The following is a 26,175-nucleotide window of genomic DNA, read 5'->3' on the forward strand; positions in this document are numbered from 1 at the left end:
TTTCCCGTTTATTTACCACCCACTCTAACCCTCCCTGTCCCACTCCAATGTCCGACCCGACTAGCCCGGGCCCTCACAGGGCGCGACAAGGAGCCGGTCCTTAAAAAGCGAAGGTTAAAATAAATAAGCATGGGTCTCCGCAGTCCGGGGGCTAATGTCCTTTGACGGTCCGGGTCCGAGTCAATTCACCAGCAACGAATGCTCCTCCGAAGCGTCCCTGGAGGAGGGTCGGTGTCAGCGGAGGCGGAAGGCATCAGCTCCCTCAGGCCCGCTTCCCTTCCCCCCAGCCAATCCCAAACCCAAGCCAACCCGGCCTCCAACCTGCCGCAGCAGCAGAGGAGGCTGCAGGCGGAGCCGCTCCCACGGCGGAATTTGCCGGAGGTGGGGCTGTCTTGGCACTGCGCGATGTAGGCCTGGAGCTCGCTCTCTTCTCCGCCCGCCCCGCCCGGATGCTGGGGAGAGATGCCCGGCGGCCCGGCATGAAAGTGGCCTCTGACTTCCGAGGCCCTTGAGATGCGCCCTCCCCTACCCCTCCTCCCCCCTTCTCCCCAGTCATCTGGATCTTCTCACCGGTCCTTGTGGACCAACCAGGCTCCCACCTCTGGGCCTCTGCACCGTGCTGTGCCCTCCACCTGCTGTTCCTCGTGGTTTGCTTCACCCGGAGACATTCCCTGACCACTGAATGTGTGCACACCCTGAATCTTGGCCAGTTGGTGCCCTCCGCTGTGGCTCCAGCGCCTCGAGCCGTGCCTGACCCAATCTGGGTGCTTGACAACCACCCACTTGTGGGGGCGGCGAGCAGGCGGGGTGCAAACATCTGCATTCCCAGCAGCAGTGAATGTTCTGGCTTTTAGCCTTGTCTTCATCTCTCCCAACCTCACAGGGCCAATATCGCCTCTCCAAGTCCTTTCTGGCTCTAGGTCTTTGCTTTGGCTGTTCCTTCTCCCTGGTGCTCTCTCTTGGGCTCCTGTCTCATCGATCCAGAACTTCCTGAGATGATGGAAAGGTGTGATATCTATGCTGTCCAAATCTGGTAGCTACTAGTCACATTGGCTTTTGGGCGCTTGCTCTGTGGATGGTGTAAGTGAGGAACTGCATTTGGAATTGTATTTCATTTTCATACTAGAGACTACTACTGGACAGCACATTCTAGAAACTTCCCTGGACTCAGCCCGATACGAGTCTAAAGCAGGGGCCTCTCTGTAACCTGCCATTCTTCCTTTACACCTCTCATCAGTTGGCTGTTATACTCCCGTTTGTGCATCATTCATCCTGCCCATCAGTCTTGGACCGACCATGTACGTTTCCTCAGGTGCCTGGCACCCAGCACCAGGCCTGGCACACGGTAGGCTGTCACACGTGTTTGCTAAAAGGTCCTGTCTACCTGCCACGCCCATGTTCTGCTCTGACCCTCGCAGCCTGCAGGACAACCACCCTTCCCCAGACCCACAGGACAGAGGGGTTGGGAGCGGGGCTTCCGGAATGAGACAGTCGTAGGTTGAGCTGGGTTCCACCACGTGCTTGGTAGCTGACCTTGGGCGAGTCACTGAAATTCTATGGCTTAGCTTCCCTGTCGGTGAAAGCAGACGCAGGAACCCTACCTGGCCCGAGCCCCACACCTTGATAAAACTGAGAGTGTGGCAGCTGTGACCGGGACGGTATGGGTCCCTCCTGGGCCCCCCAATTCCGAGCCACCCTCTCCTTTGGCCTCGTAGCGTCTCCCACATTCTCTCCCTGGGTCCTCCTCTGCGCACCCCGCCGTGGCCAACCACGAGGGACTCAGAGCCCGAGTCTGGGGCCGTGCAGGGACGCATGCATGCACGGCCCCACGGGGAGGCAGGGGGACGGCAGGCCGGCGAGGGGGCGGGTGGGCCGGCAGCTGACCTTGATGGTGTCGTAGGCGCCGGTGATGAGCGCGATGAAGAGGCTGAGCACCATGTAGATGAACAGGCTGATGAAGGAGTACAGGTAGAGCTGGGAGAACAGCCAGACCAGGCTGCTGCGGCCCTGCTGCGCCTGCATCGCCGCGAACGTCACGAACATGTCATCCCCGTTGATGAGCGAGAAAAGGCACTCCGACACCATGGACAGCGAGCGGAACTGCCGGCGGGCAGGGGGGTCAGGGGGGTCAGGGGTCAGAGGGAGTTGTGGGCACGGCTGGGGGCCGGGGTTGGGGGCTTTGTGGGGTCAGAGGGGACAGCGTACAGAGTACCAGTAGTCACGATAGAGCCACTTGAGGGGGGGGGTCACTGAATAATGACAACGTCATAGAGTCAAGGCTAGGGTCACCGGGGATCAGAGGGGATGGTGGGTAGAACTGCTGCAAACTTGCTGGTAAGGAACCAGGGGTCAAGGTGGGTCATTCAGTGTCACCAAGTCAACAATAGATAGACCAGGAGTCAGGGGGCTTGGGAAGTAAGATGGGGAGCCAGGGATCCCTCATCTGTGGGTCACAAGCGCCACCCACAGGTCCCGGCCAGCCCCTACCTTCACATGGTAGGGTCCCAACACAATCCAGCCGCAGAAGCAATAGCCCAGGTAGATGACGGCCACACAGCAACAGAAGCGCATGACGCTGGGCAGGGCCACCCGCAGCGTGGCAATAAGGATCTGCGGAGGGGTGGGGGTTGGGGTCGGGGGAGGGTGGGGGTGTGTGTCAGCAATGGGGGCGGGACCACAAGCCAGGTGGGCCGTGAGCCTGCAGATGGGGTGAAGCCTGCCCAAGGGCATGATGGGGTGACCACAGAAACGGGGATGACCATCAAAAAGGCAGGGTGGTGCTGAGTAGGCCTAAGGGCACCCCCTGGCTGGACTCAGCTCGGGGGAGGAGTATGAAAGAGCAGGCTCATGTGACCCCTGCCCAGGTGGAATGACAGGTGTGCCTGGTGTGGGCAGGTATGGGGAAGAGGCTCCTGGCGGGTCATCTGCAGGGGCTGGTGATGGCAATACGTGTACGAATTTATCTGGGGATGGGGGTGGCAATTAAAGGGCACGTGGCCACCCCTGGGAGGGCCCCGCCTGCATGTCGGAGGCTTACGTTGTACTTGTGGAAGAAGGTCAGGTAGCGGATGACACCGACCCAGACGAGCAGCGTCGAGGTGCCCAGGAGGATGCTGCAGACGTCATAGCTTGCCAGGTTCTAGGGGCAGAAGCAGCGTCAACCCCATCCAGCCTGGCCCTTCCCTGGGGATGGGGCCCCGGGCAGGCATCAGCAGGGGTGGGAGAGGGGTCCAGGGTCTGGAAGGAGACCCCGGGGCTCGGGGGCAGGGCGTGGCAGGACCCACCTTGGCTTCGATGCCAATCTTCATGATGGTGCCTGAGATGGTGAGCACGTCACTGGTGACCAGCAGGATGTACCAGCCGTTGACAAATTCCAGCCGCTCCCACAGGCTGATGACCTGTCCCCGCTGCCGCCACATGAACCTGACAAACTCCTGCAGGGGGAGGTGGGCGGGGTGAGGGCCGGTCCGGACGTGGGAGGCTCGCCACCCGGGCCTTGACGGTCCCAGAGCTGGGGAAGGCTGGGGGCGGCTCTCACGCTCTGCAGCAGGAAGCCTCGCAGCAGCGAGCGGGCGCACAGCAGGAAGGAGAAGGCACAAGTCAGGATCACGACCACGTCAAAGAGGAGCCGGAAGCTGTTGTCTCCTGTGCGGAGGGGCCGAAGGCAGGGCCAGGAGTGAGGCGGCTTCAGGGCGGGATTGGGTTGGTCATCAGGCTCATGGGTTTCTCTGGGTACGTCGGGAGTTTGGTCCGTGCTGGTCTGGGGCTTGGGGAATTCCTGGGCAGGCTGGGGCCCCTGGTCAGCGCTAGTCGGGGGCTTGGGGGCTCACCGTGGCCGAAGACGCTGGGGTGCTTACACTCCTGGATGTGGGCCTGGGTCTCCAGGCTGATGGGGATACGCCCACTGTGTGCCTTATTGTCAAATGTGATCTGCAGGGATGTGGCGGGATGGGACAGAGTAAACCTCAGCAGACCTAGGCCCCCAGAGGCGCACGACGGATGGTCTCTCCAGCCCCAGCCTCCCCCATCACCCCCACGCTGCCCTTGGCCGAGGGTCCCCAGCTCCAGGACTCAGCAGTCCCCTGCCCACCATGCCACCCCGTCCCTGGCCGGTCCCTCGCCCCACCCCCCAGGCGCTGTGGGCTCACCAGGATGCTGAAGGTGTAGCAGTCTGGGATTTCATTGTTGATCAGGCTCTGGAGGTTGATGGTCTTCAGCTGGAAGTGGATGGTGACGTTGATCAGCCTGGGGGGGGGTGAGGCTTGGGTGAGGGTGGGGGGGCTCTGCCCATCCCTCCTGCCCCGGAGCGCCAGCACTCCTGCCCCACGCTGACTCTGCAGCTGGCAGAGGAAGTGCTCGCCTGGCCGCATCGGCATGGCTCGCCCCTGCCCCCGCCTGTGGGGAAGCGGCTGCCCCGCCCCCACCCCCACCCCTGAAGATGCCTGGAGTCCTGCCTCCCCCCTCCTCGGCCCCCTTGATGGGGCAGTACTTGTGGAATTTGAGCGTGAGGTTCTTGTAACTGGTGCTGCCATCCAAGAGGGAGAGCTCATCACTGGGGGGCACGGGGGGTCTCTCGGGAGGGTCCACCCGGATACAGTCTGAAGACAGGGAGTCAGGGAAGGGACACTGGGGACAGGGGAGGCACAGGCAGGTCTCCCCAGAGTCCCCGACAGACCCCTTCCCGGCTTTCCTTCCCCCTTCATACTTCGACATTTGTCGTTTGTTCCTGCTGTCTCCCCCTAGGGTCAGGCCTGGTCTGTCTGTCTCACTCCCTACACAGACCCTAGTGCCTGGCGCTCAGTGGGCCCCCAAATGTTTAGGGAATGAATGATAGTCAAACATAACACTCAGCTCTTTCCGCGTGCCAAGCATTCTGCTAATCATCAAATTATTAACGATCGTGACCACCCCATCTCGCGGATGGGCAGGACGCAAAGTGGATTTTAAAGATTTTTTTTTTTTTGATGTGGACCATTTTTAAAGTCCTTATTCAATCTGTTACAACATTGCTTCTATGTTTGTTGGTTTGTTTTTTTTTTCCGGCTGCCAGGCATGTGGGATCTTAGCTCCCTCACCGGGGATTGAAACCGCACCCCCTGCATTGGAAGGCAAAGTCTTAGTCACTGGGCCGCCGGGGAAGTCCCTAAAGTGGGATTTTTTTTTTTTTTTTTTTTTTTTTTTTTTTTTTTTTAAATCCCGACAGCTGAGCCCTGCCCGGCCCACTCACCAGTGATGACCATGGGGTCGATGTCAAAGGTGTCATTGGCTGGGTCCACGTGGCCCCGGTGGTAGTAGCACTGGCAGAGGGCCAGGGCCGAGCCATTGGCCCAGGGCCCGCCCCCGCCCCGCACGTAAGCATACCGACCCAGGGACACGTCGGGGAGCATCAGGTACTGTGGGCAAAGGAGGGGAGGGTCAGTGAGCCCCGCCCGTTCTCCCGGGTGGGCCCACCTGCCCACCTGCTCCCGGTCGCCCACACCTGGTCCACGGCGTGGAAGATGGCCTGGTACAGCTGCTCCCGGGTGTAGGCCGCAAACGTGTCATCCGCCCCGTCCGAGTAGCCCAGCAGGAAGAGGTGCCGGAAGGCGATGGTGTTCTCCTCCCGGAATGTCACCACCAGCTGGTTGCTGAGCCCAAACAGGATGAGCTGGCGGGAGGGATGGGGAGGATTGGTACTACCGGCATGGGGTCTCCCACGGCGCATGAGCGGAGGCAGAGTAAAGAGAAGGCCCACCCCATGAGGGCATGACCACCCTACGTCCCCAAGGCGCAGCGCAGAGTGGCCACTCATAGAACTCGTGGCAACAACTAATGTTCATGAAATGTTTACCGGATGAATGCTCGAGGGTAAGCACAGCATCACACTGCCAGGGTCCGAGTGCCACCTTCCAAGGCTCAGCTGCTATGTGACTTTGGACAAGTCCCTTAACCTCTCTGAGCCTCAGCTGTCCTATCTATAGAAAGGGGCAAGAGCAGTCGCTAGGACCTCAGAGGGCATTTATGAAGCTTAAAGGCGCTGCTCCCATGCAGGTCCGAGAGGGCTTCCTGACGGATTAGTGCCACTGTCACTATCATGATATGGGGCTGTGGGGTCAGGACTAAGCTCTGACTCCAAGATTCTCCTTCGAGGAAAACGGCAACCACAGGTGGCACTCTGTGGGGTGGGGTGGGGGCCCTGAAGGTCTCACCTGCACTGTGACCACCAGGATCTTCACCACCTGCAGCATGAGCTTAAAGGGCTTGCGGCCCTTGGCCCGAAATTTATCACAGGGGCTCATGAAGAAGTACTTGAGGCGACGGCGGAGATCCTCCTCTTCTGGAGGGGTGGAAGGGGCTGGGGAAGGCGCCACCTGGGTCCCATACCCAGGTTTGGGTGTCAGGAGGCGCTCAGTCTCTGTGGGATGGGAGAGGGCAGTGGGGACCAGGCCTAGGCAGGTTCACCTGCCAATAGGGGAGGCAGGTCCCAAGCTCCAGCCAAGAAAGAACTCTGAGAGATCTAAGGAAAACCAGAAAATCTGTAACATTTTAGGGATCTATGCAGCAGTGCTGGCTCAGCGGTTTCAAGTCACTCCAGAGGGCCTGAGTTGATTCCTGCCCCTGCTCCAGGGCACTCAGCTTCCCTGAGCCTCAGCTACCTCATCTGCAAAATGGGGCAATAAAACCTCTCACCAAGAAGCTAAGGATTTGACACTTACAAAGCATTCGGTCTCTAAGTCTCAATAATTCCTCAATGAATAGAGCCTATTCTATTTTTTTGGTTTGTTTTTGGTTTTTTTTCGCTGTGCCGTGTGGCATGTGGGATCTTAGTTCCCCGACCAGGGATTGAACCGAGCCACAACAGTGAAAGCGCTGAGTCCTAACCACTGGGCCCCCAGGGAACTCCGAACAGAGGCTACTCTAAGGACCACTTATTCCTTTCAATCCTGACCAGTCCAAGATGAAAGCCCAAGTTGTCAGCAATGGCTCGGGTCATAGCTGGTCACAGCAGCCCTGAACTGTTCCTGACACAACCCACCATCCCCACTGGGAGAACCCCGCTTCCTTCCAGGGTCTGGCTGGCCTCCTGCCTGGCATGGTCACCAGGATGAAATGTAGGCACTGTCAGAACCTGTCTGGCAGGGAGGGCCAGCCCCTGGTCCCTTTGGAGCTCAGATGCTATCGTGGTTGTTCACAAGATAGCTGGATGGGAAGCCAGAAGGGAGGCTGCCTCCCTGGCTGGGATCACAGCTAATTCATCCCAGACTCCACCAGCCAGGACATCTTTCAGGTGTCTGCAGCTAGCTTAAGAAGGGAAGATCAACACAAAGGGCATTCCTGCATGCTGCCCTGTGAGAGGCGACTGGGCTTCCTTGTGTTTGGAGAGCTGAAATTGAGTTAGGCGCCTGCGCTTAAGGTGGCAACCCCGCCCCCAGCACTCCTGCCTAAGTTTAGAGAAGCTGAACATTTGCCTCCTGGTTTGTGGAAGGAAAGCCTGGGAATCTGACGTGCGGGTTGGAGAAGCTGGGGCCCGCTGTCGGAGTTCCAGCAAAGCTGAACAATCCGAATCTAGGCTCAGAATGCAAATCCTGGGACCCTCGCCGCCTGAGTCGGAAAAGCTGGCGATCCACCAGCTGCCTGAATTGAGGTACTCAGAGCAGAGCCTGGGTTCAGGAAGGGCGGTCGGAGTCCCGCCACTCCGAGGTCGGAGAAGCTGATGCCCACCCGCCGCCCAGGTTCTAGGAGCCGTCTGCCCATATGTACGCCAAGGGGACGCTGAGAGGTCAGCATCAGAGTTGAGGAAAGGGAAACCGGGAGCTCCGCCGCCCCAGGTTGGAGAAGCCGCCCGCCCGTCCGCCGCACGCGTCCTGGGACTTGCGGGGCCACCCGCGCCCTCACCTGAGCCGCGCGGGCCTACGGGCACCGCCATGCCGGGGAGGGGAGCGCCGAACGCCGGCGGGCGCGGCGGTGCAACCGGCGTCTAAACACCCGCTGCTGTCACTGCGGCCTCGCTCCCTCGCGGTGTAGCTTCAAACCCTCCCGCGTCAGCTGACTCGAGCCCCAGTCACGTGACCAGCGCGGCCCTGGAGGCAGGTGACGGGATCCGGTCCCTCCCCCTGCGCCACGACGACCCCTGCCCGAGCAGCACGCATGCGTGCCTCAGCTGGCGACTTGCCCTTAGGCGGCCCCAAGGTCCTAGCGCCGACGGGCGCAAATGTGCTGGGGGATGGGCTGGCTGCTGGCTCCGTCCTGGCTCCGTCATGCCCCCGTCCAGTGCTAACCTCTTGACTTCCATGTCCAGTGTTTGACCCCTTTCCCTCCGCGGTGTCGGATGATGATCCTATCTCAAGGCTGCCCCGCTCCATCCTCCCAGAAACTCTGCGTTACTCTCAACCCCCCCTCATCCGAACTGTCCTGAAATCCTACTTCATTTCCTAATTACATCGCAAATAGGACCACTTTTCCCCACTCCTATGGCTATAAACCCATAGTCCCCCAAGATTCCCTATGGCCTGGACCACTGCAACAACCTCCCTGATCTTGGGCTCCCATTCCGGATCCCCTCCATTCCACTCGCCATCCAGCAGCCAGAAGCATCTTCAAAAAATAATTCGTATCAGTCAGAACCTGTTGGTAGCTTCCCATTTCCCTGGGATGACAAGCAAACTCCCCTCTTCAGTCTACCAGGGCCTTCTGTTCTGGCCCCACCTAACTCCTCCCCTAGCTCATCTCTCAACGGCCCCAGGGCCTTTGCACAATCTTGCCCTAGAGCATAAAGGTTAAGAACTTAGGCTCTGGAGGGCAGACAATTTGGGTTTAAATCTGGGCGCTCCCAACCACCACTTCTGGGTCTTCCAAAAAGTCCCTTGAACGCCATGTGCCTCAGCGTCCTCATTTGCAAAATGGGAATATTCATAGTTACCTGCCTCGTGGAGCTGCCGAGAGAATTAAATGAGAAAATGCTAGAGCATAGCAGAAGCCTGGGCAAACAGTACTGATGATTAAATTAGAGGTTATTGGGATTATAAAGTCCTTCCTTGGGAAGGCTGTCTGCCATCTAAATCAGAAGTCTTGTTATGCTTCTTGTTGAATGTAACATACTCTGTAATTACTTTTTAAATGTTTCTAAACTTGGTCTCTGAGCTGTGTGAGGGCCAAGGCCATACTTATCTTGTTCCCTGCTGAGACCCAAGCAATCAACAGATGTTTGTTGGATGCATAAATGAGTGCCCTCCTTTGTCCCGTGGTGTACCTGCAATGTGGGCTTTGAAGGGCAAGGGGTAAGTTAGGAGAGCAGACGGGGCAGGGCCACCCACATGGTTTCATACCAGCCTCCACCATCAGCCTACTAGACGGTCAACATGCCAGAAATCCCACCATTCCTGGGAAAGCCAACTCCAAAAGGAAGGGAGTTAGATCACCCACAGGATAAGTCTGCCCCTGACTGGGGTGGCCAGGTCTGGGGGAGCAGGGAGTGGCAACTGCTGGGATGGACCAGTGTGAGCCCTTGTGGGGGAAGCTAGGAAGCCTGGAGGGTATTGGGGGAGGAGCCAGGACATTGACGTTCTATTTGTATGTTTGGCTCCGGCCATACCCTCCCATCTCCAGAAGAAGAGGCTGTGCATCAGAGGAAAAACAGCAACAGGAGAACCACAACACAGAGCCAGGAGGCAGTGGGAGGATTTTACTAACTGCACAACACACAACTTTCCCAGGCCCCTGTGGGTGCCAGCATGCCCTTCAGCCATCAGGCCCCAGCAGTGCCCCTTGCTCCTGCACCCACTCGGGGCTCTCACCGGTAGGGAGGACTGCGCCGACAGTGTCATGGGTGGGAGAGCCGGGGTCAGGGTGGGACTCAGAGCTGGGGTCAGGGCTGGGCACGGGATCCGGGTCGGGGCTGGGACCAGATCTGTGATCGGGGCTGGCCACAAGGTCGGAATTGGCATTGTGCCCAGGCTCAGGGTCAGAAGATTTGACAGAATCAGGGGTGGGGGTAGATCCAGAGCCAGGGATGGGTTTGGGGCTGGGATTGGGGGGGGACCCCAGCGCAGAGCCAGGGTCAGGGTCAAGGCCAGAGCTGGGGCCGGGGCTGAGGCCCAGGCCTGAACCCAGCACAGAGACAGCATCAGGACCCAGAAGGGAGACCTGCCCCGGCCTCAACATCGAAGCGGGGCTGAGGCCCAAACCGGCGGCGGCCGCAGCAGCTGCAGCGGCCGCGCCCTCATGCACTCGCTTGTGCTTGGTGAGGCTGGAGGCTTGGCCGAAGGCCTTGCCGCAGAGCTGGCAGCGGTAGGGGCGCTCGCCCGAATGCACGTGCAGGTGCTGCAGCAGCGCCGAACTCTGCCCAAAGGCCTTGGAGCAGTGGGGGCAGGCATAGGGCCGCTCGCCGGTGTGGATGCGCAGGTGATGCTGCAGGTTGGAACTCTGGCCGAAGGCCTTGCCGCAGTGGGGACAGCGGTAGGGGCGCTCGGCCGTGTGTGTGCGCTGGTGCTGCAGCAGCGCGGAGCTCTGGCCAAAGGCCTTGCCGCACTGCGGGCACGGGTACGGCCGCTCACCCGTGTGCGTGCGCAGGTGCTTCAGCAGCGCCGAGCCCTGCCCAAAGCCCTTGGCGCACACCGGGCACTTGTGCGGCCGCGGGCCGCCGTGCGTGCGCAGGTGCTGCGCCAGCAGCGAACCGTGCCCGAAGGCTTTGCCGCACACAGGGCAGTGGTGCGGCTTCTCGCCGCTGTGGCTGCTGCGGTGCTTGAGCAGCGTGGAGCGCCAGCCAAAGGCCTTGCCGCACGCCGCGCACTGGTAGGGCCGCGCGCCCGTGTGGATGCCGCGGTGCTGGGCCAGCGTGGCGCCGTGGCTGAACGACTTGCCGCAGTCGGGGCAGCGGTAAGGCTTCTCGCCGCTGTGGGTGCGGCGGTGCTGGCTCAGACCCGAGCTGCGGCGGAAGGCTCGCCCGCAATCCGGGCAGGAGAAGGGCCGGGGCGGGCTGGCAGGTGCAGGGAGCACCGCGGGGCCGGCGGCCAGGACCTCGGGGGTGGCAGTGAGGTCGGACGAGAGGGGGTCCAGGTCTGGGGTGGCAGCGGGACTGAGGGTGTCGCTGTTAGGGTCGAGAACCAGGGGGACGGGGCCGATGACGTCTGGGTCGTCAAAACTTGAAGACATGGGGTCGAGATCTTGGGGATCCGAGTCATGGATCCCCGAGATGGAGCTCGGAGCTTCCACATCGGGATCCAGATCCTCGGAGACAGGCTCCAGCTCTTCATAGCTGGGGTCCACATCTTCAGAGACAGTGTTGAGGTCTTCCGGCTCAGGCTCTGGGTTTTCAGAAACTGGGTCCAGCTCTTCACTCTTGGGGTCTAGGTCTTCTGAGTCGGAGTCAAGCTCTTCATAATTGGGCCTCGGGCCTTTGTGGCCTGGGTTCCTGACTAGGACCGAACGCCGCATCCCGGGTGTGGAAGTGCTGGCTGCTTCCGGGGCAGGCTCTATGGGGTGAGGGCAGAAGGTGAGTGGAGGTAGGTTCTGGGGAACCGGGGGGTCTCTTTTGGAGCCTGAGCAGGGAAGGGAGAGGGGGCTAGACCGTGCCCCAGATCCCACTCCGGGGCACACACACGGATCATTCTCTTGTCTTGTACTGCAGGGAGATTTTGCACTCGCCCCCGCCAGGGCAGGGAGAAGAGGGACCCTGGTGGGACATGGGGAGGGGGGGACTCCCTTCTCAGCCCCACACCTGGATAGAAGTCGTGGGACCCAGCACTAGAGGTCTCCAGTACCCAGCTCCATGGCTCTGCCCCTCTCTCCATCCTGGGCTCCTCCTCTGGTGGGCAGCTTGGGTCCTGTGGAGGAGAGAGAGTCTAGATACCTATCCCCTTGACCATGGCCCCTTCATGGGGAAGGGGGGGGTGTCTGGGTTCTCGTGCTTTCTGCTCAGTACATGGCCTGAATTCCAGTCCCATAGTTGGGGGTGGCATGTTGGGGGTTCCTAGTAGGGAGGGCGACCCCTGGCTCACCTCCTAGAGAAGAAGCATCCTGACCTCTGAAGCCTCTATCTGGGGGAAAAGTGGGGCGCGGGCAAACAACAACTGGTACTCCTCACTGGGGGAGTGCAGAAAGACCCCTGGCTTGCTTCCTGGGGAGGAGACAACGTGAATTCCAAACCTTACAATTCTGGGGTAGGACTGAGTCCAAACACCTGTATTCTATCTTAGATAGAAGATCTTGAATGCAGATTTCTAAAGCTAGAGTGAGTGCGGGGATATAATATGTGGGACCCCTGGAGGGAGCAGGGAGACCCATGGATCCATCAGCCAGGAGGGTAGGGACAAGTGTCGGTGTACCTGTTTGCCCAAGTAGATAGAAGATCCTGAATTCTAACCCCTAGCTGGGGTGGGCAAAATAATACCTGGGGCTCCTCTTGGGTTACTGGAGGGACCCTGGGCCATCTCCTAGGAAGGGGAGATTCCTGAGTGACTGACCCCACGATCGACGTACGGGAATGGGCGTCAGGAACTCTGGTCCCCTCCTGGAAGGAAGATCCTGAATTCTAGCTCCATGGCTAGAGGTAGGGAGGGGGGCAGAGAAACAAGCTGGGATCCCTTCAGGGGAGCAGGAGGAAATCAGGATTACCTGAAGGGGAGGTGATGCCCACCACATGGCTAGGCCTCGGGGAGAAAACAACAAATAGATCTATTCCTGGGAGACAGGGGAGGACCTTTGGCTCTCCTTCTGGGGAGGGGGACCTCCCGAGCCACAACCCCAGAGCTGGGAGTGGGTACGCAAACAGAGAGGGCTGAGTTCCTAGTTCACCTCCTTAACTTCCACGACGGAGGGTCAGGAGACAGTGCTGAGTCCCTTCCTAGATTCCCAGGGGGCAGGGGGACCCTAAGATTCGCTCCTGAATTCCCATCTCTGAGCTGCACGCTGGGAGGAGAGATAACTGGGATCCTTCTCTGAGTTCCTGGGGGGCAGGCGGAACCCTGGATCACCTCCTGGGGAAGGGGCTTCCAGAACTCTGGACCCCAAGACTGGAGAGTGAGGGGAACAATAACTGGGGTCCTGGGGGAGGGAGGGAACCCCTGGATCCCCCTCTTGAAGATGGGCTTCCTGAACTCCCTACCCCAGGCTGAAGGGTGAGGAGAACAATACCTGGGGCCACTTCTGGGTTCCTGGGGTGGGGGGTCTGGAGCGCCTCCAGGGGAGGCGGGCGTCCTGGACTCCCGTCCCCACCCCAAGTGAGGGGTTCTCCCCCCACCCCCATACCTCCCGATTGACGGCGCCCAGCTCGGGCCGGGCCCTCCCCCGGGGCCGCAGCGGCGGAACCGGCGCGCTAGGCCCGCGGGTCGCGCGGCCCCCTCCCATCGCGCCGGCGTCTCTGCTCTCCCGGGCCGGGGCTGGCGGCGCGCGAGGCGAGGGAAGGGGGTGGACAGAGGTCGCCCAGGGCCGCGCCCCGCGCCGGGGCCCCCTGCCCGCCCGCCCCCCTCACCCCCGCCCCATCGCGGCCGCCGCCCGCCCGACCAGCTCACGGGGACACTCACCCGGCGCCCCTCGCCCCAGCCCGGCCCGCCGCGCCCGCCGGCGCCCCCAGGGCCCGCAGGAAGCCCCCCGCCCGCCAGCCCCGCCGGCGGCCCCCTCGGCCCTGCGGCCCCGCCAAGCGCTCCCAGGGAGCGAGAGGGGCCGGCCGAGGGCCGCAGCGGGAGCTGCTGGGACTTGTAGTTCGCCCGCGTCCGCCTCGGCCGTCGCCATCGCTGCCCCCGCCTCCCCCCGGGCCAGCCTTTGTCCCGGCCCGGCCACCCGGCCGCGCGGCCGCGCCTTTGTCTGCGCCGCGCCCCGCCCGCGCTGTCCCCGCCGCGGCCTCTCCTCTTCTGCGTCTCTCTCAGCCGCTCTCGATCCCTCTCCGCCTCTTCCTCTCTCTCTCTGTTCCTTCTCTGTCGCTCTGTCCCTCTATTTCTATGTCTCTCTCCATTTCACTCTCTTTGCCTCTCTTGCCCTCACTTTTTCTGCTTCTGTCCCTCTGTGTCTCTATCCTCTTCTCTCTCCCTGTCTCTGCCTCCTGCCCAGGTCTCTGACTCTCTCTGGTTTCAAGAAACACCGAACATTCTCTCTCTGTCTTGCAGACTGGCCACGCACATCAGCATAGTCAAGACGCTGAGAATTTACAAACTTGTGTATCTTTGCTCAGTCCAGCATTTCCCTCTAAGACTCCTCCTCCAAGGAAAAGAGTTGGGGATACTGAGTGTTTCCTCCTTCTCCTCCCTGGTCACGCACCGCTGTCACTGGTGGACTCCCCGTGCCTGATGCTCCCTCTGAAGCCTAGACCAGATCTGGGAAGCACTCCGGGCAGACTTTACCTGGAGACACAGATCCCCGTGAGGAGGGAGTGAAATACAGCCCCGGCAGCTGGCAGCTGGGCCGTGAGATGTTCTTCCCTGAACATAAACAACGATCCCAGAATATAAACAATGATCACACAAGGCCGCTCTGTGACCGCGCCTGAGCCGAGATAGACACAAGGACACTCTGCAACCACAAAAATGAATACACACCCCCTCCTCTCCCCCCCGCAACTAACACAGATGACCGCCGCTTCTTCCCAATGACGGCCGCATGTCCATCCTCCCACTTCTGAGATAAGAATCACCAAAATACCCAGTCCCAGTCGCCGATCTGCTCCCTGCTTGCTGACAGCACCAGGCTAGAGCTGCTTCTACTCTCCTCTTCTTAAAATTACCCAGCACAAGCCTGAATCCTAAAAGATGCCCTCCTGTCCCCCAACTCTTCTGGAGATGCCCCATGGTTCCCCGCTACGGGATCTTCCTTGCTGCGCAAGCTAAAAAAATTTTTTTTGACTACAGGTGTGCTTCCGATGGTCTTTGACGAATTTGGACAACACCTACCCTTGCGTGCAAATCAGGCCTCCGGGGGACTTCGCTCTTCCTTCCAGAACCTTCTAGATCTGGGCTGAACTTGTGGCCTGAGACCTGCTTTCCAGCTCTCTGTGGAGAAGCCAGCAGCAGATCTGAGAGACTTGAAACTGCAGTTGGATTATGTCGCTTGTTCTTCATCCTACTGGATGATCCCATTACAAATAATACTTGTAATGACAGCTGTCATTTCAGTCTGCCCAGTATGTCTCTCAGCACCTCGCTTTCCCTTTGTGGAGCCCCCTCCACTACTCCAGATGGACCCGTGTCTAACCCGTGCCCCCCCAGTACCATGCGATCTAAACTTACCAACCCAAGAACCCCACCCCCCGGCCACAATGAGGTCTGGGACGAAGTCATGAGGTTGGAGAATCTCTTTCTTCCTTTGGGATCATGAGCTGTTTATTGGCTTCCTTCTGCCTGCACCCACCTTCCTCAGTTGTCTGGAAGAACAGTCTGCAGACTGAAGCCAATCTATACCAGGATGTAGAGGTGAGAGAGAGACAGCTCTAGCTATATTGGTTGAGCTCTTGGACATAGCCGTACCTGAAGCCGGAAAGCCCACAGTCTTTCCAGCCAACAAGTTTCCTGGGTATTTGAGCTAGTTTAGTGGGTTTCTGTCTCTTGCAGTCATGACAGTCTTGACTAATTTAGACATGATTTCCAGAAAAGGGAAGGGTATTGAAGGAAATAAGTTAAAATGTGAAATTGACTGAACAAAGGTGAAGTAGAGGGCCAGGGCCACCTTGACATATATATTCATTATAAAGTGAATAGGCCTTCAAGATTTGTGCAGTGCACAACCTCCCCAGATATATGTGGCAGCCCTGTAGAAGGGCCTTGCTCAGGAAACCAGAAATCTGTTATGTTGAAGAAAAATGGCCGATTAAATCGTTGCCTGTTTTATCTTCGCACTCTGTGTGTCACCTGGGACTGTGGCTCGAGCGGCTTTGGAGGAAAATATCAGGATGTTGGAACATGTGGGAGCTTTCATGAAGTCTTCGGCAAGGTCTTATGAGATAGACACAAGCTACCTCTATGTGCTCCTTTTTTTATACATTTATTTATGTTTATTTATTTGGCTACACCGGGTCTTTACTGCTGCACATGGGCAGTACTCTGTCACGGTGCATGGGCTTCTCATTGCGGTGGCTTCTCTTGTTGCGGAGCACGAGCTCTAGGTGTGTAGGCTTCAGTAGTTGTGGCTTGCGGGCTCTAGAGCACAGGCTCAGTACTTGGGGCACACGGGCTTAGTTGCTCCGCGGCATGTGGGATCTTCCCGGACCAGGGATCGAACCCGTGTCCCCTGCATTGGCAGGCGGATTCTTAACCACTGTGCCACCAGGGAAGTCCCTAGGAGCACCTTCTTAAAGCAGAGTCTAGCACCTGCTCAATTTTGTGAGATTGCTACGGCTGAATTCTCTGCCCCAATCTAAAAGAGGAAGTTAGTACTGAGATGGGGAGATAAGATTGGGATTATCAGAGATCCGGTGGGCTCTTAATGCCTCAGCCTTTCAAGCATGGAACACTGAACACTGCCTGTCTATTAGGCACAATTAACCTCATTGGGAAGAGCCTATTGGCTGAGCCTTTCTGCCCTCTAGATTGTAACCTGGGGCAAGATAGATGCTGTGGGGCTGGGCAGGCACAGGTCTGTTGCTAGGAGACAGGATCCAGCAAGATTGGGCTCCAGACTCCAAGATCCTGGTGAGGTTTGGAGAACCAAATCACCCGGGCATCCAATCACAGCATTCCATCCCTCTGGGCACAGTGATTGGTTCACAGCTGGACATGTGACTCAAATGGGCCAGTCAGAGGGTTGTTAAATTCTAACGTGAGGAGTTGAGGGGAAGACCTCCACCCCTTCCTTTGGGGCTTTAATCATTAGGATTTGCGTTTTGTTTTGTATCGTTTTTGCTTTTGTTTTTTGCCACTGCTTGGACTGAGAGGCGGCAAGGGAGAGAGCATGCCTGATGAGGAATTAGCAGGCTTGATGTTAGACCTAATTACAGACTTTCTTGTTTCTAAGTCAATAAAATCCCTTTCTGCTTGAGCAGATACAGCTGGGTTTCTGACACTTGCAACAAAAATACCCAAGACATTAACAAAATTTAGGCACTGTTTATTGAGCTGCAGCCAAGTGCGAGGCCCTGTTTTAAGAATGGTATATGCGGGCTTCCCTGTTGGTGTAGTGGTTAAGAATCCGCCTGCCAATGCAGGGGACACGGGTTCGAGCCCTGGTCCAGGAAGATCCCACATGCCGCGGAACAACTAAGCCCATGCGCCACAACTACTGAGCCTGTGCTCTAGAGCCCGCGAGCCACAACTACTGAAGCCCACGCGCCTAGAGCCCGTGCTCCACAAGAGAAGCCACTGCAATGAGAAGCCTGCACACTGCAACGAAGAGTAGCCCCCGCTCGTTGCAACTAGAGAAAGCCTGCACGCAGCAACGAAGACCCAACGCAGCCAAAATAAAATAAATAAATAAATTTATATATATATATATAAAAGAATGGTACACGCACATTTTATTTACTCCTCGTAACCACCCCATGAAGGAGGAACTGTTGCCATCCCCATTTTACAGATGAGGAAAGTGAGGGTCAGAGCATGAAATCATTTGCCTAGGGACAGAAAAAGACAAGTCTGCTGCTTAGCAATGATTACCATTGACAAAATGTTTTCCTTTAAAATTTAATCTGTTTTCCCATGTTCAATACTGTTTTACTCATCTTATTTCATAAGTCTTTTTAGTTTTTGTAGTTCATATGAAATGCCTTTTCTGGGGGGTAAGTGGGATATAGGAGGGATCGACATAAATCCATAGAATGCATCCAGAATCATCATAATGTAGTGTCTTTCTGTACTGAAGACATCTTGAGTAGTTTCTGTTTTTTCCTGGCAACCCATCCCGGGGCTGGTCAGTTCCATTGTTAGAAAATGCTTCAAGTTGTGCTGAAATCTGCTTCCTTGTAACTCCTACCCATTATTTCTAATCTGATGTCTCGGTTGTTGAAACCATTCCTAGAACCAGGCAGGAGTACACATAATCCTGCAACTGGAGCTACATGGAATCAAAGCAAGCTTTCTGAGCTTCCTGGCAGGCAAGGCAAAAAGGGAAAGCTTTTTGTACATGTAGTCCGGTCAACAAGCAGACCGGCTTTACCAGGAGAGCCTAATTTTATCCTAGGAATCATTGTAGGATGGGTTTATTGCAGTGGTTCTCAACCAGGGGCGACTTTTCCCCCCAAGGGACATTTGGCAATGTCTGGAGACAATTTTGGCTGTCACAACTGGGCGGGGGAGAAGGAATGTGCTACTGGCATGGAGTGGGTAGAGTTCAGGGACGATGCCAAGCACCCTACAATGCACAAGACAGCCTCCAACCGCAAAGAATGATCCTATCCAGAATGTCAATAGTGCCGAGACTGAGAAAGCTTGTTTTATCATGAGGCAATTCAGACGAGTGTCATCTACATCATTAGTGGAAGCAAGCAGAAGAGGTGTTCTGCCTCTAGCAGACCCTCTCATGGTCGACATGGATACCATGACTGCAGACGAAATGTCCATCTTGTCCCCGTGGGACCCCAAACTGGACTCCTCTCCTTCCTGTGGAAGTGACAAGCTGGTCTCACAGGATTGCTGCCCATGGGGAAAGGTCTCCTGGCCAGGCTTGAGGTTGGCTCTTAGTGGCCCATTGGATTGGGGGCCTTGGTCTTTAAAGGTCTGTCTACAGGGTCAGGGAACCGTGTTCATTCCCTGAAACCAGATTCTCAACAGCCTGCAGAGGCAGGGCCCAGGCACGGCCACCAAGGCCCATCTTATCGTCCCAGACAGATCTGGCTTCTTGGTGGTGATTCATCAGACCCCAAGACTTTCCAGGTGGGGTGCTGTCCAAGGTACTAGTCCTTGACATACTTGATGTCCTTGACATACTTACCAGCTTCAAGCCTCCACCCCATACTCCTCCTTTCCACCCTTTTCATTCTGTCTCTGGCTGAACACCTACCCCCTTGGGCCTGATCACATGCTGATGACTTTTGTTGATGTGCCCCTGGACCCAGCTGTGATCTGGGCGCCAGCTGCCCAGCCAGCCAGTGCACCAACCATTCAGCTTCCAGCCTCTGCTCACAATAGGGGACATTGCTGGGCCATTCTCAGCATGTCCACCCTTTCATGCCCCCTCTGAGCCTCACCCAGTCTCTCAATGATTGAGCTCCATCCTACACCCTCCTTACCTTCATCCTTGGAAAGGAAGCTCTCCCTTCTTGACCCCCAGCCACGCACACTAACCAGTGTGTACATTTCTCATTTACAACAATCTAATGAGAGAGAGCTATTGTTTATCTCCATTTTACAGATGAGCAAATAGAGGCTCAGAGGGGTCAAATGACTTGCCCAGGACTACTTTCCAGGACAGGGAGGAGTCAGGATTTGCACTCTGTCCATTCAGCCCCAGGAGCCTACATTCTCAACCTCTCACCACGCTGCCTCCGTTCAACACTGTAACTCCATCCTCCCACACCATTCAGAACTTTTGGCAGCGAGAATTCCCTAGCGGTCCAGTGGTTAAGACTCGGCGCTTTCACTGACATGGACCTGGGTTCAATCCCTGGTTGAGGAAGTGAGATCCCACAAGCCCTGTGGCATAGCCAAAAAAATAAATAAATAAAAGAAAGAAAGAAAGAAAGAACTTGTGGTATCACCTGAACACCTTACAAGCGTCAGACCACCAAGCTTTTGCACAAACTGAGATGGCCTCCCTGCCCAGAGTGGGATGACACCCAGGGTCTGCGGAAATTCAGGGCTTCTCCATGGAGTCATTCTCTCCCGTACGTTCTCTCACCAACCCCATAGGCACCCTATCCTCTTTCATGGCTGACTGATGGAAAGTGGTGGGATGTTGCCAAAGTGGTGTTTATTGCTGGCTGCGGCATGGGTAGGTAGGGGTCTGGGGGGCCCGAGGGTCCACCTTCCCAGCCCCACAGCCCCACTGGCGAGGGGAGCCCAGGGGCACATGACTCTCCTGGGGGTCGTCCCATGTCAGCAGTCCTGGGCCCTGGTACTTGAAAGCAAACTCATCCTTGTTTAGGGTCGAGAAGAAGCGCTGTCTACCCAGCGGGGGCTCCGAGTGGCTATACTTACACTGTGGAGTCAGGGTGGGGAGCCTGGCAGGGCAGCCTGGAGGATGGCTGGCCCACCCTGGCCACCCTGTCGTTCCCACACCACCTTGGGAACATCAAAGAGTGGGGAACGGCTGATGATTGGGTCCTGGGGAGGTGGGCAAAAGGGAACCCCAGGTTGGGCTGACCCAGGAGCTGGATGAGAAGCTGGAGAGAAAGCAGGTGGGCCCCTGGAATGCCCCCAGGGCTGGGTTGACCGTAGGTGACTCTGAGCTAATCCCTGGCTTGGAGTATAACTGTGGCTGGTGATACAAAGCTGACCCTGACATGACCCTGGGGCTGAGCTAGAGACGACCTGGGACTGGGATGACATTAAGATGACCCTGAGCCTGGGGTGACCCTAGAGTGACCCTGAGCAGACTTGACAGGAACTCTGAGTCTGAGTTGATGCTATAATTTTCCTGAGATAACTCTACACTGATTTCGGGGGTTACCTGCTTAGAGAGATACCCCTTCCCCCTCCCTCACCCACGGTAGCATCTCCTCAGTCATGGAGGCTGGAGCTATTGTGTGGCTTCAGCAGCTTCTGGTTCATGGTTAAAAAATCTGTTCCTGGAGATTTGGGAGGGGTGGCTGAGCTGAGGGGCTGAGGGGGGAAAGGCAGGGCCCAGGGGGAAGGGACACGGGAGACTAAGGATGGGGTAAGGGTTCAAGGGCGACGCCTGGGCTAGTGCTGAAGTTGTCAGGGGAGGAGGATGGATTATGAGGCGGGGAGGATGGGGCAGCCAGGATAGGGCTGAGGACGCCAGGGGCGGGGCAAGGGTAGACTAGCGAGGGTCGGGGGGGCTGGGGGGGAGGGGTGGGCAGGAAGAATAGGCTAGCTGGTCATGGGGCGGAGCCAGAGTGTCCCAGAAGAGGAGGGGTAAGAGTCAGGAGAGGGCGGATATGGAGAGGGGCGGGGCCAGACCAGAGGGGCGGAGTCATGCAGCGGTGGGGCCATGACGGGGTGTGGGTGGGGGCGTTGGGGGTCACGATCACGAAGGAGTGGGGTTGTTCAGGGTCAGAGTTGGTAATCTTGGCTCAGGGGGTGGGAATCTAGCCCTTCAGGAGGCGGAGCCAGACTCGGGCAGGGGGCGGGGTGGGATTGGCCGGGGGCGGGACCACAGCTGTGCCAAGGGCGGGGCTTCCGAGGTGGGTCCCGCGCTCACCGCCTGTGCCCTGGGGCAGGTTGCTCTGCAGCAAGCGGAGGTTGAGCGCTTTCGGCGGCTTCTGCATCCCAGGGGGTAAATAGTCTGCGCCCATGGAGGTCTGGAAGAACTGTCCGAGCAGCGACGGCTCCCCTAGGGTTATGTGACTCTGCAATTTCTCATGAGGCATGTGGCGGCTGGGTGGCTTGGTCGCGGGCAGCGGCTGTAGGACCACATGGCATCTGGGAAGCTCCCGGTGTCAGGGATGTCCCATGGCCAGGACGGAGGGCAGAAGTGGGTGCTGTGAGACCTTGGACGGCTCACACTCTCTCTGGGTCCCACGTGATGGCGCTGGGAGTTGGTACTGTTATCTCAATTTACAGGCAGAGCCACTGAGGTTTGGAGGGTTAAGCGACTCACCCTACTTCACACAAACAGATCCAGGAGATGCCCGCACGCATGTCAAGCTCCCTCCCACCTCAGGGCCTTTGCACTTGCTATTATTCACTCTGCTTGGGAAGCCCTTTTCCCTGACGAGCCCTGCTGCCTTCTTCCCCTTCCTGCTGACCTGGCCGTGGAAGAAGTGCGTGGAGGTGGTGAGCCTGCCCGGACCAGGGCACCCATTTCCTTCCAGGATGTGCGACTCCGGAGTCAGGTCGTGGTGAAGAACAAAAGGCTCTGCCAGTGGCAGAGTAGGTCCTGAGCAGCTCTGAGAGGCTGCTGTGGGAGTGAGGGGCGGGGCAGGCGGCAGGCTCTCACCTGGCTCCCGGGCATAGAAGTGTTCACCCTTGGTGGTCCTGTCGTGGAAGAGGCCACCTCCAGGTCGAATATTCACACAGTGGATGTGGGCTGAGGCCTGGGCCTTGTCATACCTGCAGATAAGGAGGTGGGAGAAGGAGGACCCATCTGATCTGGGCCCATGCAACTCCCAGGAAAAAGGAGAGAGGGACAGGCTTTCTAATGGCCGAGCTGTGGGGTGCTAATCGTGGGAAGTGTGGCATAATAGTGGGTCTCGCCTGTGGGTGATGGAGAATTCAAAGGCACAGCATTGGCCCTAGAGCCTTAGGTGACACATCCCACATGTCGTTGAGAGCCGTTTGCCCCATCTTAGTAGTAGGCCATGGTCCCTTTGTACCTGTCTGGGGGCAGAACCTGGGGCCTGTAGGCTTGTTTCTGCTCTGCACACATGGGCCCATAGCCAATCTTGAAGTCTCCCAGTTCTATGCTGGAGGAGGCCTGTGGGAGGACAGGGGTGGGAAAGGCAAGACCACCCAGCGCCCACCTCTGCTCCCCCCACCGCCAGCAGCACCAGCCCAGCCTCAATTTACCCTCTTACACGTCAAGGCAAGTGGGCCTGGAAGGGCCTGGAACTGTCTCTGGTAGGAGGTGCTGTCATCCTGTCTCCTGTGCTCCCACTCCCAAAATAATAAAAAATAATGAGAACAAGGGTGTTCCTTGGTTGCCTAGCGGTTAGGATTCTGGGCTTTCACTGCTGTGACCCGGGTTCAATCCCTGGTCGGGGAACTGAGATCCCGCAAGCCGCGCGGTGTGGCCAATAATAATAATAATGACAACAAGAATAACTACCAAGTTTTGAGCCCAGTACCTAGGTTAAGTGCTTTGCACCTCATTTGGGGGGGCCGATATTATTCCCCCCCCCCCACCTGAAGCCTCCTTGAAGCTCGGAGAGGTCAAATAACCTGCCAGAAATAATAGAAATTCAGAACCAGGTGGAGTCAAATCCAACTGACAATCCGTGAACCCAGCTTGGAGGGTCTCTGACTAGTGATGTCTACCAGAAGGTCCTCTGTATCACAGAACTGGAAAATCATATGCATGACAGCGACCCCTTGTTGAGCGCTCAGTATTTGACAGGCATATTCTGCACTCGGGGCCCTTTCGGCTTCACCAATAACTATAAAGTGGGGCCCTGTTGTTGCACCCACTTTGCAGGTGAGTGAACTGAGGCTGGGAGAGATCGACTTGCTCAGAGTCACACAACTACTAAGGTCGCAGGGCTGGGGTGGTGGTGGGGGACACTTAGCAGATTTGTCTGACCCCAAACCGGCTTTCATGACTTCGGGCCACCGCACAGCACCCTGGAGAGATTCGGGAGACATGCCTATTGTGTGGATGCGGAAGCTGAGGCTCGAGGAGCTTCCAGTGTGTCTCAGCCTCTGCACTACTGACATGTGGGGCTGGATAATTCTTTACTGTGGAAAGCTCTCCTGTGCGTGGTAGGATGTTTAGCAGCATCCCGGGCCTCCAGCCGCTCCCTGATGGTACCGCCTTCTCCCTCCACCCCCACGCCCAGTCCTGAAGACCAAAATATGATCCCCAGGCATTGCCAAATGTCCGCCGGGCTGGGCACAGTATCCCCGCTCGCCATGAGAACCATTGTGTTGGGTAAATTGCCTAGGGTGCCCGGGCGCGCGCTCACCGAAGAGGCAGGAGGGCTCGCGGAGCTTCGGGCAAATGTCGTGGAGCGAGAAGAACTCCTGGTGCGCGCTGGGCGGGATGGGCAGCTTGGCTCGGTCGCGGGACGGCACCGAGTCGCGGTCGAAGATGAGGCGCGCGCCGCGGATCTGCTCGCTGGCGCGCTCCGGAAGCGCCGGCCTGCCGCGGTGGGCGCGCGCGGGGGAGAGGCCGGTGCGGGCGCGGGAGTCCGCGTGCGCGTGCAGGTTGCTGGCCTGCATGGCGAGCGTACGCTCCCGTGCCAGTTTCCGCTCCCGCTCCCTTGACAGCAGCGGTGACGCGGGCGCATACGCGCAGTGCGTCTCCGACAGGGGCTCCTGGCCGGCCCAGCGCGCGTCCTGTTGGAAGAGGGACGCGCGGGGCGGTGGCTGGCACAGCGGCCCACGGGTAACGTTCCGGTAGGCGGGAAAGTCCCGGTGCGACGCGGACTGCTTGGCGTCCACGTGCAGCCGCGGGTCGGGCCCCAGCGCAAAGTGCGAGGCCTTGAGGAATTCCAGCCAGGACATTGGGCACGGCAGGAGGGCTCCCGCGGCCATCGCGGGACGCAGCGCCACCTGTGAGGGCGCGGAGAAGGGACTGAGCAGGTGCCCGCGGGGGTCAATGCTGCCTTTTACTCCTTTCTCTGTGCCAGGCACTGGATATCATAAGAAACAGGTGTAGGGGATTCCCTGGTGGTCTAGTGGTTAGAACTCTGGGCTTTCACTGTGGGGCTCGGGTTCAATCCCTGGTCAGGAAACTGAGATCTCGCAAGCCGGTTGGCACGGCCAAAAAAAGAAAAAAAAAAAGAAACAGGTGTAGCCCCTCTGCCTGCCCCCAGGGAATGTAGAGCTATAAGTCGTCACTCATACGGCACTTACAGTGTGCCAGGCATGGTTCTAGGCCCCCAGAGGGGGTCCATCATTAACAGACCAAGAGCCTTGCTTTTGTGGAGATGGTAATGGGGCCCAGAGGAGACAAACAATAATGTATAAATGTAATCACATAACTTGCAGAGTCAGTTACAAGCTGATAAGTGCTGTGGGGAAAAAAGTCACACAGGGTAGAAGGATGGGGTTTCGGGTGGAAGGGTTGTAGTTTTAAATAGTCAGGGAAGGCATCACTGAGATGATAGTTGAGCAAAGACCTGGAAAGAGGGGCAGCAGGGCATTTGGGTATCTGGGGGTAAGAGCATTCTGGTCAGAAGAAACAGCAGGTGCAAAGGCCCTGAGGCTGGTGCAGAGAAACAGGAAGAGCTGTAGAATTAACCACTGCATTTGACAGTTTGCTGCCAGAACCCACTCTCCTCACTCTCAGTCAGTTGTCGAGGCCATGGCTCTCTGCTCCTTCATGTCTGGGAACCCACTTCCGTCTCTCTGCCCAACCCTGGCTACTGTCCCATCTCTGCCACACACCCCCTCACTGGTTTTCCTGCCCTCTGCAGTTGTCCCAGGTCCTGACTATTCTTTCTGTCCTCAAGCTGTTTGAGGTTTACACACCTTCTACTCATTTCTCTGGGCTTTTAGCTCCAGGCTCCCAGCACCCCACTTAGCCGACTGCGACTTTCTGGTCTTTGCTCAGAGCTGAGGTGTTTCCCTCACTCTCCTCTCTGCACCTTAGAGACCAGACCCTTGGATGCCACCGGCACCCCTGGCTTAGCCTCTTCTCGTGTGGGAGGCCCTCCTGGATCACTTCAGCCCACAGCTATTTGCTCATGTCAGTCTCTTTAGAAAACACATATCAAAGGTTTTAACGTGGCAACCACTTCAGCGTGGAGGATTTGATGTCAGAGGCCGCTGATGTCCATTATCCCCATTTCCCCAGGTTTTCCTCTAACACTCTTCTGCACAGGATAGGCCGAACCGTCTGAGTCACTGTACCGCTTAATGCCACTCCAGGGCTCATATACCTGCAATGTAGCCTTAGAGACATCTGTGCTCTCCACCTCCAGCCCCAAGACCACCAGGAACACACAGGTATTTGAACACATAGGGCTTGTTACCTGTTGCAGCGGGGAGGGCGTACTCTATGGACCTATCAGACTTGGGCTCGTCTTAGGTGCTTCCTGGGAGGTTTCGGTTAAGCGGGGCTTTGCTCTGTGTTGGATTCTTTTACCGGTTGGAAATTTGACTTCCTTGTTTTGAGATGTTCCGACAAATAAAAATAATATATAAAAACATCAGGACAGGGAAGGGGGGCGGGGAGATGGGAAGTTGATACTTAATGGGGACAGAGTTTCAGTTTGGGACGATGAGAGCGTTCTGGAGATGGATGGTGGGGACGGCTGCACGACAGTGTGAATGTAATCAGTGCCACTGAGCAATTAAAGATGTTTAAAATGGTCCGTTTTATGTATATTGTACCACAATACAAAAAAATTTTTTAAAGGAGAAAGCAATTTCTTAAAAAAAAAAAACAACTAACAAACAGATGAAATAAAAATGTAAGGCTGGTGAACCTGTCCCAGTTCATGGTGCCCTAAATCACCTACCGAATGGGATCTTCCCTTCCTCCCTCCCTCCCTCCCTC

The 26,175-nt window shown here is 57.3% G+C and overlaps 3 protein-coding genes across 5 annotated transcripts; all 3 read right to left on the reverse strand.

Moving 5' to 3' along the window:
* Positions 1-82: 82 nt before the first annotated feature.
* MCOLN1 (mucolipin TRP cation channel 1) lies at positions 83-8,066 on the reverse strand. Of its 3 annotated transcripts, none has more exons than XM_079915876.1 (14): positions 7,876-8,066; positions 6,189-6,394; positions 5,480-5,647; positions 5,228-5,393; positions 4,490-4,598; positions 4,149-4,245; positions 3,831-3,930; positions 3,539-3,645; positions 3,285-3,434; positions 3,038-3,139; positions 2,488-2,610; positions 1,885-2,100; positions 322-452; positions 83-217 (listed from the first exon to the last, which is right to left on the reverse strand). In XM_079915876.1, the coding sequence occupies exons 1-14, from the start codon at positions 7,904-7,906 to the stop codon at positions 181-183; spliced, it is 1,743 nt and encodes a 580-aa protein (XP_079772002.1). In that variant the 5' UTR covers positions 7,907-8,066; the 3' UTR covers positions 83-180. The 3 variants fall into 3 exon arrangements, 2 of the variants coding, with proteins under 2 accessions (XP_079772002.1, XP_079772001.1); XR_013827467.1 differs by lacking the exon at positions 83-217 and adding an exon at positions 571-990 and having other exon boundaries at positions 424-452; XM_079915875.1 differs by having other exon boundaries at positions 174-452.
* Positions 8,067-9,508: 1,442 nt separating this feature from the next.
* Positions 9,509-13,770, reverse strand: ZNF358 (zinc finger protein 358). The gene is made up of 3 exons (XM_079918251.1): positions 13,500-13,770; positions 11,696-11,801; positions 9,509-11,450 (listed from the first exon to the last, which is right to left on the reverse strand). Exons 2-3 carry the CDS (start codon positions 11,766-11,768, stop codon positions 9,718-9,720), a joined length of 1,806 nt encoding a protein of 601 aa, XP_079774377.1. The 5' UTR covers positions 11,769-11,801; positions 13,500-13,770; the 3' UTR covers positions 9,509-9,717.
* Positions 13,771-19,407: 5,637 nt separating this feature from the next.
* SAXO5 (stabilizer of axonemal microtubules 5) lies at positions 19,408-24,295 on the reverse strand. The gene is given in 10 exon segments (XM_079918713.1): positions 19,408-20,031; positions 20,537-20,573; positions 20,575-20,620; positions 21,217-21,418; positions 21,764-21,873; positions 21,955-22,067; positions 22,331-22,431; positions 22,524-22,610; positions 22,947-23,002; positions 23,636-24,295. Coding segments are annotated over 10 exon segments (1,551 nt in total). The 5' UTR covers positions 24,207-24,295; the 3' UTR covers positions 19,408-19,803.
* Between the last annotated feature and the right edge of the window lie 1,880 nt (positions 24,296-26,175).

Source organism: Stenella coeruleoalba (genome assembly GCF_951394435.1).
Source record: "Stenella coeruleoalba genome assembly, chromosome: 3".
NCBI classification, from domain to species: Eukaryota; Metazoa; Chordata; class Mammalia; order Artiodactyla; family Delphinidae; genus Stenella; species Stenella coeruleoalba.

Excerpts from the sequence above, each read along its gene's own strand:
- MCOLN1 (XM_079915875.1), bottom strand. The coding sequence starts at position 7,906 with ATGGCGGTGCCCGTAGGCCCGCGCGGCTCAG. Across the intron at positions 5,648-6,188 it reads TCCTGGTGGTCACAGTGCAG|CTCATCCTGTTTGGGCTCAG; the intron begins GTGAGACCTTCA and ends CCCTCCCGCCAG. Across the intron at positions 2,611-3,037 it reads CCTTCTTCCACAAGTACAAC|ATCCTTATTGCCACGCTGCG; the intron begins GTAAGCCTCCGA and ends ACCCCTCCGCAG.
- ZNF358 (XM_079918251.1), bottom strand. The coding sequence starts at position 11,768 with ATGGAGAGAGGGGCAGAGCCATGGAGCTGGGTACTGGAGACCTCTAGT. Across the intron at positions 11,451-11,695 it reads GTCCCACGACTTCTATCCAG|AGCCTGCCCCGGAAGCAGCC; the intron begins GTGTGGGGCTGA and ends CTCACCCCATAG.